The sequence below is a fragment of the Mustelus asterias genome, chromosome 11 (assembly GCF_964213995.1).
Source record: "Mustelus asterias chromosome 11, sMusAst1.hap1.1, whole genome shotgun sequence".
Lineage (NCBI taxonomy): Eukaryota > Metazoa > Chordata > Chondrichthyes > Carcharhiniformes > Triakidae > Mustelus > Mustelus asterias.
In genome coordinates this window covers 87,911,917-87,931,374 of record NC_135811.1, presented here as the reverse complement: position 1 = coordinate 87,931,374, position 19,458 = coordinate 87,911,917, and the positions used below count along the sequence as shown (strand labels likewise).

Sequence of the window (19,458 nt, the reverse complement as noted above, 5' to 3'; positions counted from 1 at the left end):
CAAATGAGATTCAAATGCTGATCATAATATTGTAATTAGCCTCGTGCTGTTCCCGGCTCAATGCTGATTACGCCATAAAAATTAGCCCGGGAAAGTCGCGTGTTTCAGTCCTCCTGCCGATATTTCCCAGCCCGCTGTGCTACTCGAGCAGCGCAGTAGGCCAGGAATATCGCGCCCAAGATCTCATGATCCCCCTCTTTCAACTTCTTCAGGTACATATAGGGAAAGCGCCTCTGTGCTGCATTTCAGCTACCTCACACCGCATGGGAAACAGCCTCATTTCCAAATCACTTCACAATCTGACACTTCCCTATATTTGTAGTTCCCTCCAAATTCTGACCTCTCGTGCAACTCTTGCACTCCCACCTGGGTTTTAATCGTTCCACCATTCGAAGCTATGCCTTCATATGCCTAGGTCCTAATCTCAGGAATATTTTTCCCTCCCGAAACCTCTTCATCCCTCTTTCCTCCTATAAAATACAAACTCTGGTCACCTGCCCCCAATATCTCCTTTTGTGGCTCGCTGTCAAATTTTGTTTAATAATGCTTCTGGTAGGCACCCCATTTTACTACATTCAGGGTGCTGAAGAAATTGATCACTTTTGCTTTGAATTTCACCAGGATTAACAAACATGAAGGAAAGATGATCTACAACTGTTCCGAATTTCGACTGACAACAAGAAAATCTGAAAGAACTCACTGTCACATCTGGCTGTTTCATTTTGATTGTGGAAACGTTTGTCATCAAGTGTAAGGATGCCTCTACTGCGACAGTAATCCGACCGTAATCCCTGTATTCCTAGAATACCAAATGAAAATACATTTGAAGAATTTGTAAATTATTCATAGTGCAGAAGGAGGCCATTTAGCCCATCGACCACAATCCCACCCAGGCCCTATCCCCCGTAACCCCACATATTCACCCTGCTAATCCCCTTGACACTGAGGGGCAATTTAGCATAACCAATCAACCTAACCTGCACGCCTTTGAAGTGTTGGAGGAAACCGGAGCATCCGGAAGAAACCCATGCAGATACATGGAGAATGTGCAAACTCCACACAGACAGTGATCCGAGGCCGGAATTGAACCCGGGTCGCTGGCGCTGTGAGGCAGCAGTGCTAACCACTGAGCCACTATGCCGCCAGAGACTTTCACTATCATGCATCTGGGAATAATCAGACTATAAAATAAAATTTGAAAGTCATTAGCAGTCATTATGGTAGAACGGGTATTCATCAGGATGTTTGGGGGGGCCCATTTTTCAGCGTAGAAGGCCTGGGGCAAATTCCCTGAGCAGGATTTTCTGGCTGTGCTTGCCCCAATGCCCGAGGTCAATGGACCCTTGCACGATCTGTGTCCCGCCCACTACGGTTCCTGTGGCAGGTGGGACGAGAAAATTCCACTTCCTGCGTCCGAATGATGAAGCCTAACACTCCGTGGGTTTTGGAATTCAGGCCTTGTTATCATGGAGCTACTGAGCTGGAAAAGAGAAGTGCAGAATTGGGCTGTATTGAGGTGGCCCTGAGGTGCAATGGCATCTAGTTATAGATCCATGGATGTGACTGCGGCAATGGTGACAAGCAAATGAAAGTGGTGGTGATTGGGCATTGAGGAGCATTCCTTATGTTCTTGGCATGGTAATCCCAGATTTTTGCATCAGGACAAACCAGTCTCAGAGAGGTGATCTCAAAAACAGGCATTAAGCCTCTTATTTGCATGTGCAAAGGGCCTAACATCCCTTGCAGGTAGGAGTTGCAGATGCGTTTTTTCATCCTTACCCAATGGGGGCGGCACGGTGGCACAGTGGTTAGCACTGCTGCCTCACAGCGCCAGGGACCTGGGTTCAATTCCGGCCTTGGGTGACTGTGTTGAGTTTGCACATTCTCTTTATGTCTGCGTGGGTTTCCTCCGGGTGCTCCGGTTTCCTCCCACAATCCAAAGATGTGCAGGGTAGGTAGATTGACTTTGGTAAGTTGCCCCTTAGTGTCAGCGGGATTAGTAGGGTAAATATGTGGGGTTGCGGGGGTAGGGTATGGGCGGAATTGTTGTTGGTGCAGGCTCGATGGGCTGAATGGCCTCCATTTGTACTGTAGGGATTCTATTCTATTCTAATATGGTGGACAGCAGATTTCCAGCTGGAAATGTACACATGCTTCCTGCTCACCATATTGGAGCTTTAGTAGTCAGTGTAGAATGCAAAGAAAACAAGATGCATGGACCAATTTCTGGACTGTGGTGGTAGAAGTGATTTGGAAGTAATTTTATCTTTACGGACAGATCAGAAACGAGAGTTAGATAAAGTTACATTTTCCACCCATTACCTACACTTCAAGCTTACATTCTCAGTTTAATACTGTCTTTGTTACCCAAACAAAGGACATTCTTGTGATCTAATCTTTACGGGCCAATTTATCTGTGCATCAGTTTCAATTTTTCAATTTATTTCAAATATCTGTTATTGATAGATTAGATAATGAAGTTATCATACAGCTCCACGGACTCAGAAATCAAGATAAGTGGTCCGTTGGAATTAGTTTATTCAGGTACCAAGGCACCACTATCTGTTGAGTCACTGGATGTGGCAGTAGGAAAATTGAGAGAGGGAAGGGTAAAGTGGGAATGGTTGAAGTTCTATCTGCGGTTGTACTTAAACAGTCCCTGCTCATTGTCCATAGATTTTGACAAAACTGTAAAGAGGTTCACAGTCAACCTGGGAGGCAAACATGAAAAAAATTCAAAACAATCCCCATCAGATTGACAGGATTGTTATATATTTAAGTGGTTGCAGATTGCTTTAAGAGCTGATCACAAGATTTAATGGTGATGTCATTCGGGTGTTGCAGAGGCTGCTGTTTTGTTTTTAGTTTGTCCTCTACAGGCAACAGTTCCTTCAATAAATCTGTTGTTGTTAAAATGAATCTACATGTACAAAACAGATCTTTTATTTTTGCTACAACCCACTGCCCCTAACATAGTTCGGACAGTACAAGGATTCAGTCCATACCTCCAGGAAAGTGCTGTTCCACAAACGTGCTCGGAGCGTTACCGTAGCCTTGCTAGTCATGTTGTGTAGCAGACAATTAAATTGCTGGCACCGAGCTGCGTGTTTCTGTTTGCAATCCTGTTAAAAATGGAATATTCAGAAGTATTTATTGAATGTTATAGACATAATAAATGTAGTTTTGAAAGATAAAGCCAGGCAACGCCAATGATTCTGGCCAGAATTCGTTAACCTCGCTCACAGCTGGGATTTTCCAGTCCCACTGCAGTGAATGGAGATTTTGCTGAGTGCCAAATTCTCCATTCTTGCTGGCAGCGGTAGGGGGGAGGGGGCGGGGGGGGGGGGGGGGGGGGGGTGAGGGGTTGGTGGGGGGGGGTTCTTGAATAATATTTAAATTTATTAAAATGTATTAAGATCATGTTCTCGCACATTATGGACATGAACCTGATTACATCGCTGGTGAAGGGCAGTGAATGTTGGAGATCGGGTTTCGCCGGATGTTAAGCCCCCCCTGTGTTGCCATTCCCGCAGATGGAGATTGATCAGGAGATCAACGGTTACGGGGGGAAGATGGGAGAATGGAGTTGAGAAACTTATCAGCCATGATTCAATCTCGATGATCAGTCTCGATGGGCCGAATGGCCTCGTTCCGCTCCTATATTTTATGGGAGGGAATGCATCTGCACCAATCACAGCAACCCCACAACCATTTAATTGGCTGGAAATGGAACTTCCATCCCTCACTCAGGAGGAAGTCTCACCTGAAATAGCTCTGTACTCTCAGCAGCATCAGTGACCAGGACAGGTGCGACAAGCAGTCCTCGGATTCTAAGTCCTGGTGCCCAAAGGCGAGCTCAAGATTGCCCCCAATATTTCATTGCACAATGTTCTGCTTTTTGATGCACGACAGGTTGGATGAACCGGAGGATCTTTCTCCAACCATCATTGCTCGTATGTCAATGTCATGAGGTGAAGATGCCACTGTTGGACTGGGATGGGCACAGTAAGAAGTCTCACAACACCAGGCTAAAGTCCAACAGGTTTATTCAGAATCACGAGCTTTCGGAGCATTACTCCTTCATCAGACGATGAAGGAGCAGCGCTCTGAAAGCTCATGATTCCAAATAAACCTGTTGGACTGTAACCTAGTATGTGAATGTGCTTGAGAATGTCCAGATTTTATCCACTGGGAACTGTGTTACAATCTTACGATGGACAATACAGAAGAGTTTGGACAACCAATATGTTCTTTTTCCTGAAAATCAGGGGAAAATCCACACTCACTGCTTTAGTATCCATGACCTGGATGATTCCTTCAAAGTTTCCATGTGAATGTACTTACTAACTTCAAATCGCCTCTTCCTTTTTTCAGTGTTGCCGGTATTTTTAAATTCTTGGCAGTCATGGGCCTCACTTCACGTTTTCGTCTTTCTGGGGGGCTTGCTCCTTTAATCATCTGAAGAAGAATTTTAATCATATTAATCTTAGCACCATAAATGTTGCTTTCTGGAAACATGGGGAGGATGTTCCACCCCATCTCCTGATGGACAGTATGGGACCAGGAACCGAGGCGCACAGCCTCAGAGGAAAGGGACAACCCTTTAGAACCGACATGAGGAGGAATTTCTTCAGCCAGAAGGTGGTAAATCCGTGGAATTCATTGCCACAGAAGACTGTGGACGCCAGTTCATTGCGTGTATTTAAGGCAGAGATAGATAAGGTTCTTGATTGATCAGGGGATCAAAGGTTACGGGGAGGAGATGGAAGAATGGGGTTGAGAAACTTACCAGCCATGATTCAATCTCGATGAGCAGTCTTGATGGGCCGAATGGCCTAGTTCTGCTCCTATATTTTATGGGAGGGAATGCATCTGTACCAATCACAGCAACCCCACAACCATTTAATTGGCTGGAAATGGAACTTCCATCCCTCACTCAGGAGGAAGTCCCACCGGAAATAGCTCTGTACTCTCAGCAGCATCAGTGACCAGGACAGGTGCTACAAGCAGTCCTCGGATTCTAAGTCCTGGTGCCCAAAGACGGGAAAGTGTTTGGGTGGGGGTGGCTGTGGTGGTGGCCGGCTTCTCACGATGGGGAGAGATGAGGCCTGGGGTGGGCGAGGTGTGGGAAGAGGAGGCAATTGGTCTTGATGGAGAGGCCTCTAGAGTAGGGGAGAGTGGGAGCAACAGTAGGGAGACCTTGGGAGATGGTGTCGGATTTGGAAATGGACTCTTAAAGGAGACACCATCTCTGCATTCCCGCCTGAGACCCAAGCAGGTCTACCTGCTGGGCCTCTCTCACCCACCCTGAACTAACCCGTTGGCTTCAAAATTGAGGCGGGGGGGGGAAGTGGTCCTTAAGTGACTAATAACTGACCATTTAATGCCTCAATAGGGCTCAGGGCAGTGGGCTACTCTGGGGACTTTACCCATCACCCAGCCCATTCCCTCCACTAGCCCTCCCCCATAAAATTATGGACAGATTGGGACCAGACACGCATGCAGCGGGAAGGCAACTGTGGTATTGTTTGGGGCATCCCCTCGGCACACCCAGCAGCCGAGGATGCCCCAATCTTGCCCTCGATGCTTGATGACTAACTAAATTGAGTGTATATTTTGATTATAAGCCTTTCGCAGCAACCAGACGATACACTGTTAAGTATTTACCCATAAGTCAGCTGACATCTCTCTCACCAGCCCAAGCAGTTTCCTATTCTTTGTATGCTAAGCGTAGTATGTCACTGAATTGCTAAAAATAGCTTTAATCTCTTTGTTGCCCTGCGCGGTTAGAATGATTAATGATGCATGATTTAAAGTCTCTTAGTAAAAACCACAACTTGTTCGTAAAATTGGCTTATCATATTATACAATTTTTATATTATTTATTTTCTTTTCTTCCGTCCAAAGAACAGGCTGATGTTTGTTGACAGGGATCCACAAGCGTAGCAAGAGGAGTTTAAAGGGAATATTAGGGGGGGCTTCTTCACGCAGAGAGTGGTGGGAGTGTGGAATGAGCTGCCGGATAAAGTGGTAAATGCGGGGTCACTTTTAACATTTAAGAAAAACTTGGATGGGTTCATGGATGAGAGGGGTGTGGAGGGATATGGTCCAAGTGCAGGTCAGTGGGACTAGGCATAAAATGGTTCGGCACAGACAAGAAGGGCCAAAAGGCCTGTTTCTGAGCTGTAATTTTCTATGGTTCTAGCCAGATATTTGTAAGTCACTGTTGCTTCCTTCCCACTGGGGAACAGCTTACCTCCCCCTGCCAGAAACCTGTGGTTCTTACTCAGCTGAAATCAGGAACATAATGATGTGTGAAGATTGTGGTTGTAGACTCATTCTTCAACTGTGGGACAATACATAATTCTTGCACTATTTTCAAATTTAAGGTCACATCTTTTGCTGCATTCTGTATCTGATCTTACAGGCACCACGGTGGCAGAGTGGTTATCACTGCTGCCTCTCAGCGCCAGGGACCCGGGTTCAATTCCACCCTTGGGTCTGTGTGGAGTTTGCACGTCCTCCCCATATCTGCATGGGTTTCCTCAGGGTGCTCCGGTTTCCTCCTACAGTCCAAAGATGTGCAAGTCAGGTGGATTGGCCATACTGAATTGCATCGACTGGTGGCACAGTGGTTGGCACTGCTGCCTCACAGCGCCAAGGACCAGAGTTCAATTCCCGGCTTGGGTCACTGTCTGTGCAGAGTCTGCACGTGCTCCCCGTGTCTGCGTGGGTTTCCTCCGGATGCACCGGTTTCCTCCCACAGGCTGAAAGATGTGCTGGTTAGGTGCATTGGCCATGCTAAATTTACCCTTAGTGTAGCCGAACAGGTGCCGGTGTGGGGCGACTAGGGAATTTTCACAGTAACTACATTACAGTGTAAATGTAAGCCTACTTGTGACAATAATAAATAATACATAAAGAAAAACCTTGGTGTGCAAAGATGGGTAGGTTAGGTGGATTAGCCATGGTAAATGCGCGGGGTTATGGGGATAGGAAGGGAGGGCCTGGGTGGGATGCTTTTTTTTGGAGAGTTGGTGCAGGGTCGATGGGCTGCATGGCCTCCTTCTGCACTGTAGGGACTTTATGCGAAGATGGCAGCCAATATGCGCACAGCAAACTCCCACAAACAGAAATGTGATAATGACCAGGCAATCTATTTTTTATTATGTTGCTTGAGAAAAGCTTATTGACCCGAACACCTGGGATAACTCCCTTTCTCTTCTTCAAAATAGAGCCATGGGACCTTTAACATCCACCCAAGCAGACACACAGAGCCTTGCTTTAACAGCTCTTGTGACAGATCTCTCCACAATCCTCCCAGAAAGCTACAATCTAATGTCCTCTTGTGCATCCCCAATTTTAATCGCTCCAACATTAATGGCAGTGCCTTCAGTTGCCTGAGTCCCAGCTCTGGAATCCCCTCTCTACATCTCTCCAACTTTCTTTCCTCTTTCTTCCTTTAAGACATTCCTCAAAACCTACCTATCTGACCAAGCTTTTGGTCAACTGATCTAATACAAGGAGGAATTTCTTCAGCCAGAGAGTGATGAATCTGTGGAACTCTTTGACGCATAAGGAGGCCAGGTTATTGAGTGTCTTTAAGACAGAGATAGATAGGTTCTTGATTAATAAGGGGATCAGGGGTTATGGGTAGAAGGCAGGAGAATGGGGATGAGAAAAATATCAGCCATGATTGAATGGCGGAGCAGACTCGATGGGCCAAAGGGCCTAATTCTGCTCCTATGTCTTATGGTCTTATCTCCTCATTGTGGCAATTTATTTTACAATGGTCCTGTGAAGCATCTTCTGGCATTTCATTGTGTTGAAGGTACTATACAAGTTGTTGTAGAAGCTGAAAAGTGAATACAGTATTTAATTACAATGAAGAATATTGAGAAAATCTGCAAGTACCGTAAAATTCCGTGGATTTACAATATTTCCTCCTGGCACACAGTACTGGTTTTCCGTTCCATTTGTTTCAATTTCAGTGAGATACAGCAACCACTTCCCATTACTGATTTCATATGGCCACAGGAAGCTGAGGTAAAGTGTTCCGAAGTCACCCAAAGGCTCTCCAAGGTTTGTCACCTGTAAAAGGAGTTTAATGCAAGAAAATATTAGCATGCTCGTGTGAGCGTTTTATGCCTATATCTAATTTGTGAGCTACCGGATACAAACAGTCACTACATTAAATCTTTATTTGGCAATACGGAACTTGAGTATTGATGAAACAAAAATCTTTTTCGTCGAAGATTTTCGTCTTGCGCTCATCAGGATAATTTGCAAGAATACCAACTGTAAAGGGAACAACAATTTATACTCTATGTGAAGAGTGCTGATTGATGTCAAGTGGACTCTGATTGGCAGGGGCGTTGCCAGGGAGAATGCACCAGTTGCTGATGACTGACAGTTAACTGCCAAACATTGCTTGAAATTTAAAACAAGCAGCTTGAATCTTATTGATCAAGGCATTGCCCTGAGGAATGGACAAGCAAATGGCTGTCACTTATTTTATTTAGATGAAACAGACAAAATGTGTGTATATGTTCTTTGTATTGCAAATAACAGTGCCCTATGTATTAATATATATCTAGCCTCCAGTACACCCAAATGCACCACAGTGCGAGCCCCAATGACAACCTTAAATTGGTTGTCAGTGCAATTCTTAGCACATTGAGGACTATTTAGTAAATGTCGTCCAATCGTGGAATCACATTTAATGTCGGACGCTGTGTTTTGGGCTTTGCAAGCACGGGCTAGTTGGGTACAGTCTGTTCCTTGCCAGTTGCGAACAGCGAAAGGGACATGCTGTTTAATATGATCCACCAGTCTTTGGTACGTACGGTCTACATATTTAGCATCACACTGAAATGACACTGAAATCCATGCACCACATGACTCATTTCTGAGATAGGCAGTATAAAATCATAGAATCCCTACAGTGCAGAAGGAGGCCATTCAGCCCATCGAATCTGCACCGACCACAATCCCATCCAGGCCCTATCCCTATAACCCCATGCATTGACCCCAAGGGGCAATTTAGCATGGCCAATCCACCTAACCAGCACATCTTTGGACTGTGGGAGGAAACCGGAGCACCTAGAGGAAACCCACGCAGACACGGGGAGAATGTGCAAACTGCACACAGACAGTGACCCAAGCTGGGAATCAAACCCGGGTCCCTGGTGCTGTGCGGCAGTAGTGCTAATATCATGCCGCCCATGGCTTTTTGGTTCAATGGCACCATCCTGTTAGTGGCAAATATCACCTAGCATGAAACAGCTAGCTTCACCTGTTCCTCAAACTTTTCAGATATCTTGCCCTTCCCAGGGTAATCAGAGGGAGCCTGGGCACTTTTCAGGGGTGAAAGTGACAGCCTGAGGCCATGTATTTTGTGATTTATAGCACAAAATGATTTGATGAGGGTAGCCATTATCCTGCTGGGTGACTGATGTCCTGATGAGTGCAAGATGACAAGCTTCGACAAAAAAATCTCTTTCTTCAGCAATATTCCAAACCTATTAAAACTGTATTAAGTATTTTATTTACTCCTTCTTAAGACACTGTTTCTCGAGTTATTCCATCTTCTCTTTGATTCTGCATACCCATGAGCGCAGTTTGGACAAAAACAAGAATTTTATTTGTTGCAATGCTATCACAAGTAAGTAATGTCATTAGACTTTTCAGTGCAATTTAGATTATGGTGCTATGTATTTGTGAAGAAATGAAAAAAGGTTTGGAAAAAATTGTCCAACAAACCTCTTTCAGCCTTAAAAGGCGAGACCAAACATCTCCTGCATTTTTAGACTGTCCTAGTATGGTGGGGATATCTTTATATTGTTTCTTAGCACATGGTTTAACCATGCTTTAATGCTCTTAGAATGAAAAGCAACCTGTGGATTACTTCCCCCCCACAGTAACTTCAGTGTCATACAGCGAGATGTACTGCATTTTAGTTTCAGATCATTTATATGCCAAAAACCAAAACGACATGCTGCCTGTCTCACAAATGAGACATGTGGTGAATGAATTTCAGTGCCATTTCAGTGTGATGCTCAGTATGTAGGCCCTATGTCCTAAAGACTGGTGGATCACATCAAACAGCATGTCCCATGGAGCAATTTCTATCATACCCATTCTGTCCTCACTGTGTACAGAAATTGTGTGTTAAAGTTGTCTTTGTGGTCTTCAATACGTTGACAGCAATTTGTTAATTAACTGATTATAACCATGTACATACAGACAGTAAAGGGTACAGGGAAGGCATTATCTCTATGTCTGGGTGTTAGCACTTTTCTGCTCAGTATCACACACCCCAGGTCTGGGTCATGTGTCTTCTTACTTCTCTCTGTGGGTAGTTAACCCTGTATGTGCCAGACCTTTACACTACACTTTCCACCCATGCCTTTAACCCATGGATATGGAGCTACACTAACTTGCTTCATGGGTGGAATTTTCCTGTTCCACCCACCACGGGGATTGGAGCGGGTGGGACACAGATCATGCGAAGGTCCGTTAACCTCGGTCGGGACTTTCCGACCTTGGGACGAGCACGTCCGGAAAATTATTATTAGTGTTATGTATTTATCTTGTTGGTACTGTCTTAAATCAATTCCAACATTATTGCTATTACTGTGTTAGCATTATTACAACATTCTCACTGTACCATCTCTCCCCTTCAAGTCCTTGAAGTTAGAGGTTCAGGAGGTCTGAGGGCTTTAGAACCCTTCCACATCTTGTACACCATTCTGGGGAAGAGTCACTGTTGACTCTGGTTCTTCCTGTTGGCTTGGAGGACAGACAAGACATTTAGGTATGCTTTCATTCTTTCTTTCCATTACTTTATGTTGAAGGTTTAGGTCACATCTCCTTTTACATCATGGTGTAGGCGGTACTGTACTCAGTTCTACATTAACCCTGTATGTGCCAGACCCTTAAATTATCACAGAAACCCTACAGTGCAGAAGGAGGCCATTTGGTCCATATTACACTCACCTCGAATGTGAAGTCCACAGGGCTTCCTACATCATCAAAAACCTGCATTGCACTTTCACCCATGACAGTACCACTGAAGTATGTTTGCTGTATTTTCCTTTCCCTAATGAGAATTATGAAACAAAAAGTAGGAATTTTATCGGGACACCGTAATGTCACACTGGTACATGAATGTTACCAGGTACAACATAATAGCAATGGTTTGTAAACTGAATCATAGAATCTTTACAGTGCAGAAGAGGCCATTCAGCCCATCGAGTCTGCCCCAACTCTCTAATAGAGTATCTTACCCAGGTCCTCTCCCCTGCCCTATCGTTGCAATCCCACACATTTACCTTGGCTAATCCCACCTAAGAGGCAATTTAGCCTGGCCAATCCACCCAACCTGCACATCTTTAGAGTGTGGAAGAAAACCAGAGCACCCAGAGGAAACCCACGCAGACACAGGGAGAACACTCCACACACTCATTCAAGGCCGGAATTGAACTTGGCTTCCTGGAGCTATGAGGCAGCAATGCTAACCACTGTGAAGCACAAGAGATAGAACTACGTCCAACTCCTGTTAACCTGCCTTTTTTGGTGAATGAAGGTGCAAAAAGTAACCAATTAAAGGTTTGTTGTAGCAGTTAACAACTACAATCAGTCCTGAGGTCTTATACTCAGCTGCGATGTATAAACAGATCAAGTTCTTATCTCCAGTAGAGGGGATTACACTGTTGAACATCACAGAACTTGTTGCATCTCTTTAGTAAACAGGCAGAAGGGTTTCAGTGCATGAGTAAGCCTTCATGCACTGTCACAAATAACAAATACCTTGGACATCTCAAAATTACTGTGGTATAAAGGCAATTACAGAACATTCACCATAATCGGCAGCTTGTTAATGAACATTGTGGCTTTACTCATCATCCATTTCTTATTTGATGAAATAACTGGTTAATTGAACCTTGTATATATGCACACAGTTTAAACGAACAAGATACACTTTCTTTAGTCTCCAAAGCAAAATTTGGATTATTACTTGAATGAGTTAAAAACAATTCGTTGACTTGGATTTTAACTCCCAGAGTTGCGCGAACAAATCCCAATTTTTATTGAGGAGGCCCCACCTGCCTTCAGAGGATGAACGTGCATCGGGGACGGATGGTAATTTAATAATTCTGGCTTACCAGTTAAGGGAAAAACAACACCGTTATTTTACAGGGAAAGGCTATACAGAGGCTTGTAGCCTCGTGGCTGCAGCCAGCTCCTGAGAAGTTTCTGGAACAGCAACTCCTACTTTCCAGGGTGATCCCTTACCCGCTCCCCGATTGGGCCCTTGGGTCATGTGACCTTTACTCTGCAGATTGAACCTTAAAGGGACAATCACTACAGGCAAGTACTCTCTCTGGTAGTCCCGCAAGACAAGGCGTATACTTTCTATGGAGTACATCCCATGGCAAGAATCTGCGTGTGGAACCTTTTAACATATGGAGGCTGTTGCGCTGCAGCTACCTGACAGTTCTGGTTGAATAGGAGATTCTCTGCTCTTAGGGCCTGCCATAGGCATATAGGAAGGATTTGCATCTCAGAGTTTGTGGCTCAGAGACAGAAATGCTACCCACCACTCCACAAAGCCTCCAGGCAAGTACTCCACCACTATTTGAATGATGGTACTGCCCTATTCCCATTGTGCAGGCAGAGTTAAAATGAGGTCAAAATAAATAGATACGCAGAGGGACTTGGGTGTGCAAGTCCACAGATCCTTGAAGGTGACGTCACAGGTGGAGAAAGTGGTGAAGAAGGCATATGGCATGCTTGCCTTTATAGGATGGGGCATAGAGTATAAAAGTTGGGGTCTGATGTTGCAGATGTATAGAACGTTGGTTCGGCCGCATTTGGAATACTGTGTCCAGTTCTGGTCGCCACACTACCAGAAAGACGTGGAGGCTTTGGAGAGAGTGCAGAGGAGGTTTACCAGGATGTTGCCCGGTATGGATGGGCTTAGTTATGAGGAGAGGTTGGGTAAACTGGGGTTGTTCTCCCTGGAAAGACGGAGGATGAGGGGAGACTTAATAGAGGTGTATAAAATTATGAAAGGCATAGATGGGGTGAACGGTGGGAAGCTTTTCCCCAGGTCGGTGATGACGTTCACGAGGGGTCATAGGTTCAAGGGGAAGGGGGGGAGGTTTAACACAGATATCAGAAGGACATATTTTACACAGAGGGTGGTGGGGGCCTGGAATGCGCTGCCAGGCAAGGTGGTGGAGGCGGACACACTGGGAACGTTTAAGACTTATCTAGATAGCCATATGAACGGAGGGGGAATGGAGGGATACAAAAGAATGGTCTAGTTTGGACCAGGGAGCGGCACGGGCTTGGAGGGCCGAAGGGCCTGTTCCTGTGCTGTATTGTTCTTTGTTCTTTGAGGATTTAATGTGTGAGGGTCTAATGTGCAAGTACAGGGGAGGGTTTGATCTGAATCACGATCACGTTTTGTAACAATCTAGGCAGTAAGACGTGCGTCTATTTGAAGTTGGGGCAGAATGGCAAGAATATAATACGATGAAATAATGGAAATGTTTTGCATTAAAAGGTGTTCTGTCACATGATAATCAATAACTATCAGAGATTCTGAAAGTGGATGCACAGACTAACAGTAATGATGTTACAAGAATGTGCTTCTGTGGAAATGAAGGTCCCCAGTGCTGCATAAGCAAAAGAAGTAGAATTACCAACAGCTAAGCCATCTCATCCAGGTGCAGTCTTGCACAGCAGAACCACAAGTTACTCACTGAATATTGGTAAAAGGATGTTTTTCATGGAAATTTAAAGAGCAGCATCCTTTTAGAAGGTATAACTTAAATCACATTTACAGCAAGCAAGTAACTTTAGACTCTTATTTGTTCAATACCCTTTACGTACTTACCCAATAAGGTTAACTTGTAGTTGAATTTCCACGAAAACTGATGCTGAATCAGATTGCAAGTCGTTTTGCTCACTTTCCCTGTCGGTAAAATAATAGAGTAATGTTTAATTAACATTTTACGAAAGTGCCATTCTTAATCTGATGTAATAAACATCTTTTGCTGCAGTGCAGTATTTTTGCCAGTGATTATCCTTGTGGCGATAACAGTGAACTGTGGGGAAATTCAAGCGAACCATTTGCATCTAACGTCAGGGCAGAGGATAGTTCAGTGCGACCGTCACCCACCAGCTGTGTGGCATCGTCAAACATAAAGGGAGGAATCACTTTGATTTTGTCTTTTTAAATTTGTGCCCTTTCACCCACACGTTCCACCATCATGGATTATTTTACCACCACCATTTGGATTATAAAATTCTATATTCCAACAATCTCCTGCAGAATATGACTCTCCGAATTTCTCATTTCACTCTTTTGGTGATCATTTTGAATGCTTACTTCAATAATAGGGCGGCACGGTGGCACAGTGTTTAGCACTGCTACCTCACAGCGCCAGGGACCTGGGTTTGATTCCGGCGTTGGGTGACTGTCTGTGTCGAGTTTTCACATTCTCCCTGGGTCTGCATGGGTTTCCTCCGGGTGCTCCGGTTTCCTCCCACTGTCCAAAGATTTGTGGGTTAAGTTTATCGGCCATGCCCCTTAGTGTCGGGGAGATTAGCAGGGTAAATACGTGGGGTTACAGGGATAGGGCTTGAGTGGGATTGTTGTCGGTGCAGGCTCATAGAAACATAGAAGATAGGAGCAGGAGAGGGCCATTTGGCCTTCAAGCCTGCTCCGCCATTCATTACGATCATGGCTGATCGTCCAACCCAATAGCCTAATCCTGCTTTCCCCCCTTAACCTTTGATCCCATTTATCCCAAGTGCAATATCTAGCCGCCTCTTAAATACATTCAATGTTTTGGCATCAACTAGTTCCTGTGGTAATGAATTCCGCAGACTCACCACTCTTTGGGTGAAGAAATGTCTCCTCATCTCCATCCTAAATGGTCTACCCTGAATCCTCAGACTGTGACCCCTGGTTCTGGACACTCCCACCATCGGGAACATCCTCCCTGCATCTACCCTGTCTAGTCCTGTTGGACTGTGGCGGAGATCCTGCCCATGTAGAGCTGCTAACCTATCTCAGGGGGTGGTTACCCAATGCCACCAGTATCAGCAGGGGGCTGTTGGTGGCACCGTAACCACCAGAGGCTGAGGAATGTTGTGGGATGCAGGCCAAAGATGGTGGTGGGCTGGAGTGATCATAGGAGAGTTATGGTAATGTGGAGGAAGTCAAAATCAAGAATGGGTCTGGGGGCGGTGGGGTGGGTTCCTTTCAGTGGTCCCCCTCCTTCTTGGTTCTGGGTCCCTCGATTCATAGAATGCCTTGAGTGCAGAAGGAGGCCATTCGGCCCATCGAGCCTGCACCGCCAACAATCCCACCCAGGCCCTATCCCCGTCACTCTACCTATTTACCCTGATAATTCCTCTGACACTAAGTCAACTTAGCATGGCCAATCAACCTGACCAGTACATCTTTGGAGTGAGAGAGGAAACCAGAGCACCCGGAGGAAATCCATGCAGACACAGGAGAACATGCAAACTCGATGGACAGTCACCCGAGGCTGGAATTGGACGCAGGTCTCTGGTGCTGTGAGGCAGCAGTGCTAAACACTGTCACCATGCTGCCCCACAGCATGTCTGATAATAAAGGATACTGCCCTGCCCCTCCATGGAAGCCACTGGCAGAGTGAACAGGGAGGCGAATGCCTAGTGGTATTATCGCTCGACTATAAATCCAGAAACTCAGCTAATGTTCTGGGGACCAGGGTTCGAATCCAACCATGGCAGGTGGTGGAATTTGAATTCAATAAAAAATATCTGGAATTAAGAATCTACTGATGACCATGAAAGCATTGTTGGAAAAACCCATCTGGTTCACTAATGTCCTTTAGGGAAGGAAATCTGCCATCCTTACCTGGTCTGGCCTACTTGTGACTCCAGAGCCACAGCAATGTGTTGACTCTCAACTAAGGATGGGCAATAAATGCTGGCCAGACAGCGATGCACAAGTCCCATGAATGAATAAAACAAAAGTGTGTGGCTTTCGTTAAATCTCTGAGGCACCACTAAATTGTGGTGGGCTTAGGGATAATGGATGTCAAACGGGTCATTAATGAACCTAATCGACATCTGGGAATCCCGCATCAGCCCTTTCCGCACTCTGACTTTTTCAGCTTCTCTGGCCTCTGAGAGACTGACATGGCGGGGGGGGGGGCGGAATTTTCCTGTCCTGCCCACCTGTCACGGGAGCCATAGCGGGCGGGACACGGACAATGCAAAGGTCCGTTTACCCCGGGTGGAAAATCCCACCTGGGATGTCTCTCTTGCGCATATCTGGACCCAGCTAGCACAGTCCCTGCTGCGGTGGACTGCTGTAAGTCCAGTCACCTGGTGTCTGTTGTATGATGATTTCCACCAATGCTTATTTTATTAAGAAAATAAGTAAGCAGAAAAGAACAAATTCTGAAGGAATTTATCCATCGTTTCCAAAATCAAACTGGGAATGACAATTTTGCAAAATTGGGATGGGGGGGGGGGGGGGGGGGCTGGTGTGGGTGGTGGTGGAGGAGGAGAGAAAAGTTTTGTGCTTACGTTAAAAGTTGGAGTGGTACATCAATTTTTCTCATGTTGAGAGTTATTCCAGTTACTTCAAAAATTATGTTGATCGTAGCCTATGAAAGAAAGATGTGCCATCCATTAGCCCTTTCAGATATTCCCGTTTGTCACCCAGTCTTTTGACACTTTTCTACCTCCAACACAATTCTGAGATCACATTAAAACCAGAGGGTTGTGATTTTACGGAGGGGGCAACCTCAGTTCTTTACCCTCCAACTTCGATTCACTAACAGGGAGCAAACATCTGCATTCTAACTATACCCAACGCAGGGCTTTCAATTTTCAACCCATGGAAGAATTTAAAAATTGTCCTGGTGAAAAATTCATCAATGAAGACGTTTACTCAATTGGTGGAAAAAAGAAGAAAGCTTTTCAGTAAAAGCAATCCAGTGGGGCTGACGGCTTTGAACTCCATTCCTACAGATTGCCAGTCAGCTATCTGCATTGTGCCATTGGCTGCGGGAGACGGAGAGGGTGTTGGAGAGGGGCAACAGAGAATGAATTGGTGGTCTTTACCACAGGGAAGGTGAAATTGAACTCAAGCACCCATGTGGCACTCGGCTGCCCTTCGGTATTTACAAAGGGCTCAATATCCTCAGTACATTATATCTGGACTGAGCACATTGACAACTCCATGTCTTCGTTGCTTTGGCACAGGTGTTAACCAATTTGACTGTGGGGCACAGCACCTTAAAATGCCAGGTTCACTCTTGCAACAGTAACTTGAGGAAAACTATTTTGGTGCTGTGAAATTTTAATATTATGATCTGTTTAACATTATAAATCACACTGCCACATTGGGTGAAGAGACTGTCCTGTACTTATAAAGTATACTTTCACCATCTGGTGGTAAGGAATGATTACTGCATGTTTACGTGAAACAAGTCAGCCCAGATTGGATTTTGCTATTAGTACACTAAGTGGCAGGGGGTGGACTGTACTCTTGGCGTCACCGACTTTCTTTCTTGAGGCAATGTTGGAGGGTGCTTGCTTCAGTCAGTCATTCCTGTTTCCATTTTGACCTGCCTTACCCATCCATCACCTCAGCTATTTATGCATTCTCAATGTCTCACAAAAGTCTTCAATTTTTCTCATTGGTCTCCTACTATCTCAGATTAATATCTGTTTGAGCACATTATTGGTCATTGCTAGTGTGTGTGTGTGTGTGTGAGTGTGAGTGTGTGTGAGTGTGTGTGAGAGAGTGCATTTGTGTGTGTGTGAGTGAGAGGGTGTATGTGTGTGTGTGTGTGTGTGAGAGAGAGAGAGAGAGTGTACATGTGTGTAATATTCTAGCAGAGTTTTACAGAAGGATCTGCAATTCCACTGTAAGACTTAAAGGGAATTCAACTAGTTAACTGCTTCCTTACGATACAATGCCATGTTAACATATTCAATTGATTCACTGATTCACGTATATTGGGGGACTTCCATGACAGCATTGGTACCCGAGTTATTGCCAGCTGAACGTTCTGGTTCTTCATGTGGGTAAGGCTCACTGGTGTCCCATAGTTTCCTCAGCTCTCACCTCTGCCACCAAGCTGCTAATAATACACGCCAGCAGGCAAAGCGCAGCACCTCACCTTGGCTGATGAGCTAAACTAAGTGAGGTGAGGGCATCATCTACTTAGTTGGGTGTAGATAGGGTGGCATCCCTCTAAGCGCATGAAGTCTGGAACAGTGGAAGTGGCTGATGATTCGAGCAAAAGGACAATGGCACTCAAGATTGCCACAAGCAAGATGTGTGACACAAGGCAACCTGAAGCAGATGTGCAATCAGTCACTCGGACAAGATTGGGATCTTACAGCGTAGAATCTATGGTTAGCAATGAAAACCTAGTCACAAACAATGTTGCTTACGGTAGAAGCAGCTGACGCAACACTGCATCCAACTCTCACCAAGGAGGAGGAATAAGATCCATAGAATCTGTGCGCAAGAATGTTGTTATCTGCTAACATGTTTCATCAAACATTTGTTCAATATTATTATGAGGTGGTGTGTAGTGGTATTCACACTGGACTAGCAATCCAGAGACGCAGGGTAATGTTCTGGGGACAGGTGTTTGAATCTCACCAGGGCAGATGGTGAAATTTGAATTCAATAACGAAATCTGGAATTATAGGTCTAATGATGACCGTGAAACTATTGTTGGTTGTCATAGAAACCCATCTAGTTCACTAATGAAATCTGTGGGCAGGGGGGGGTCAGCGCTGTGGTGGTGGTGGGGGTTTGCGGCGGGGGGGGGGGGTCGGAGCTGCCGGTAGGGGGAGATCAGGAGGCCAGCGATTGGGGAGGGGGGAGGGTCACACAGCCAGCAATGTGGGGTTGCAGAGCTGGCCAGCATTTGAGCTGGCCAGCAATCCAGAGGCCAGCCAGTACGGGGCTACTGCACATGCGCCGATCTCGGCGCTGACCGATCGGCACACGCGCAGTGTCCCGCTCAGCACTATGCTGCCGGCCTCTTCAGCGGGAATAGGCCCTGCCCACAGATTTTCAGCATGACTCAAAGTGAGGGCACTCTGTGATGCACAGAGTGTGGGAGATTCATTTTGAAATTCCCGCTGACAAAACCAGCGGGATTTACTCCAGTCTTTATGCAAATTCGGCACTTAGAATTTTTCTGGGGAGAATCCCACCCCTGCTGTCTTAACCTCGTCTGGCCTACATTTGACTCCAAACCCACAGCAATGTGGCTTTTAAATGACCAAACGAGCCACTCAAGGACAAGTAGGGATGGGTGACAAATGCTGGCCTAGCCACATCCCATGAATGAATATACAAAAAGTTAAAAGCACAGGATGGTCAGTATTTTTGTATGGACTGTATGAAAGCTAAGG

At 45.5% G+C, this 19,458-nt stretch overlaps 1 protein-coding gene across 1 annotated transcript in view; it reads right to left on the bottom strand.

Moving 5' to 3' along the window:
- The window catches only part of itga3b (integrin, alpha 3b), a 183,937-nt gene that overhangs the window by 11,395 nt on the left and 153,084 nt on the right, over nucleotides 1–19,458 (bottom strand). Inside the window, exons 17-23 of the mRNA XM_078223902.1 lie at nucleotides 16,600–16,679; nucleotides 13,907–13,984; nucleotides 10,999–11,101; nucleotides 7,915–8,091; nucleotides 4,345–4,458; nucleotides 3,006–3,122; nucleotides 701–799 (exon numbers count right to left, since the gene is read on the bottom strand). Coding sequence (XP_078080028.1) covers nucleotides 701–799; nucleotides 3,006–3,122; nucleotides 4,345–4,458; nucleotides 7,915–8,091; nucleotides 10,999–11,101; nucleotides 13,907–13,984; nucleotides 16,600–16,679 — 768 coding nt within the window. The remainder of the gene's footprint in view (nucleotides 1–700; nucleotides 800–3,005; nucleotides 3,123–4,344; nucleotides 4,459–7,914; nucleotides 8,092–10,998; nucleotides 11,102–13,906; nucleotides 13,985–16,599; nucleotides 16,680–19,458) is intronic.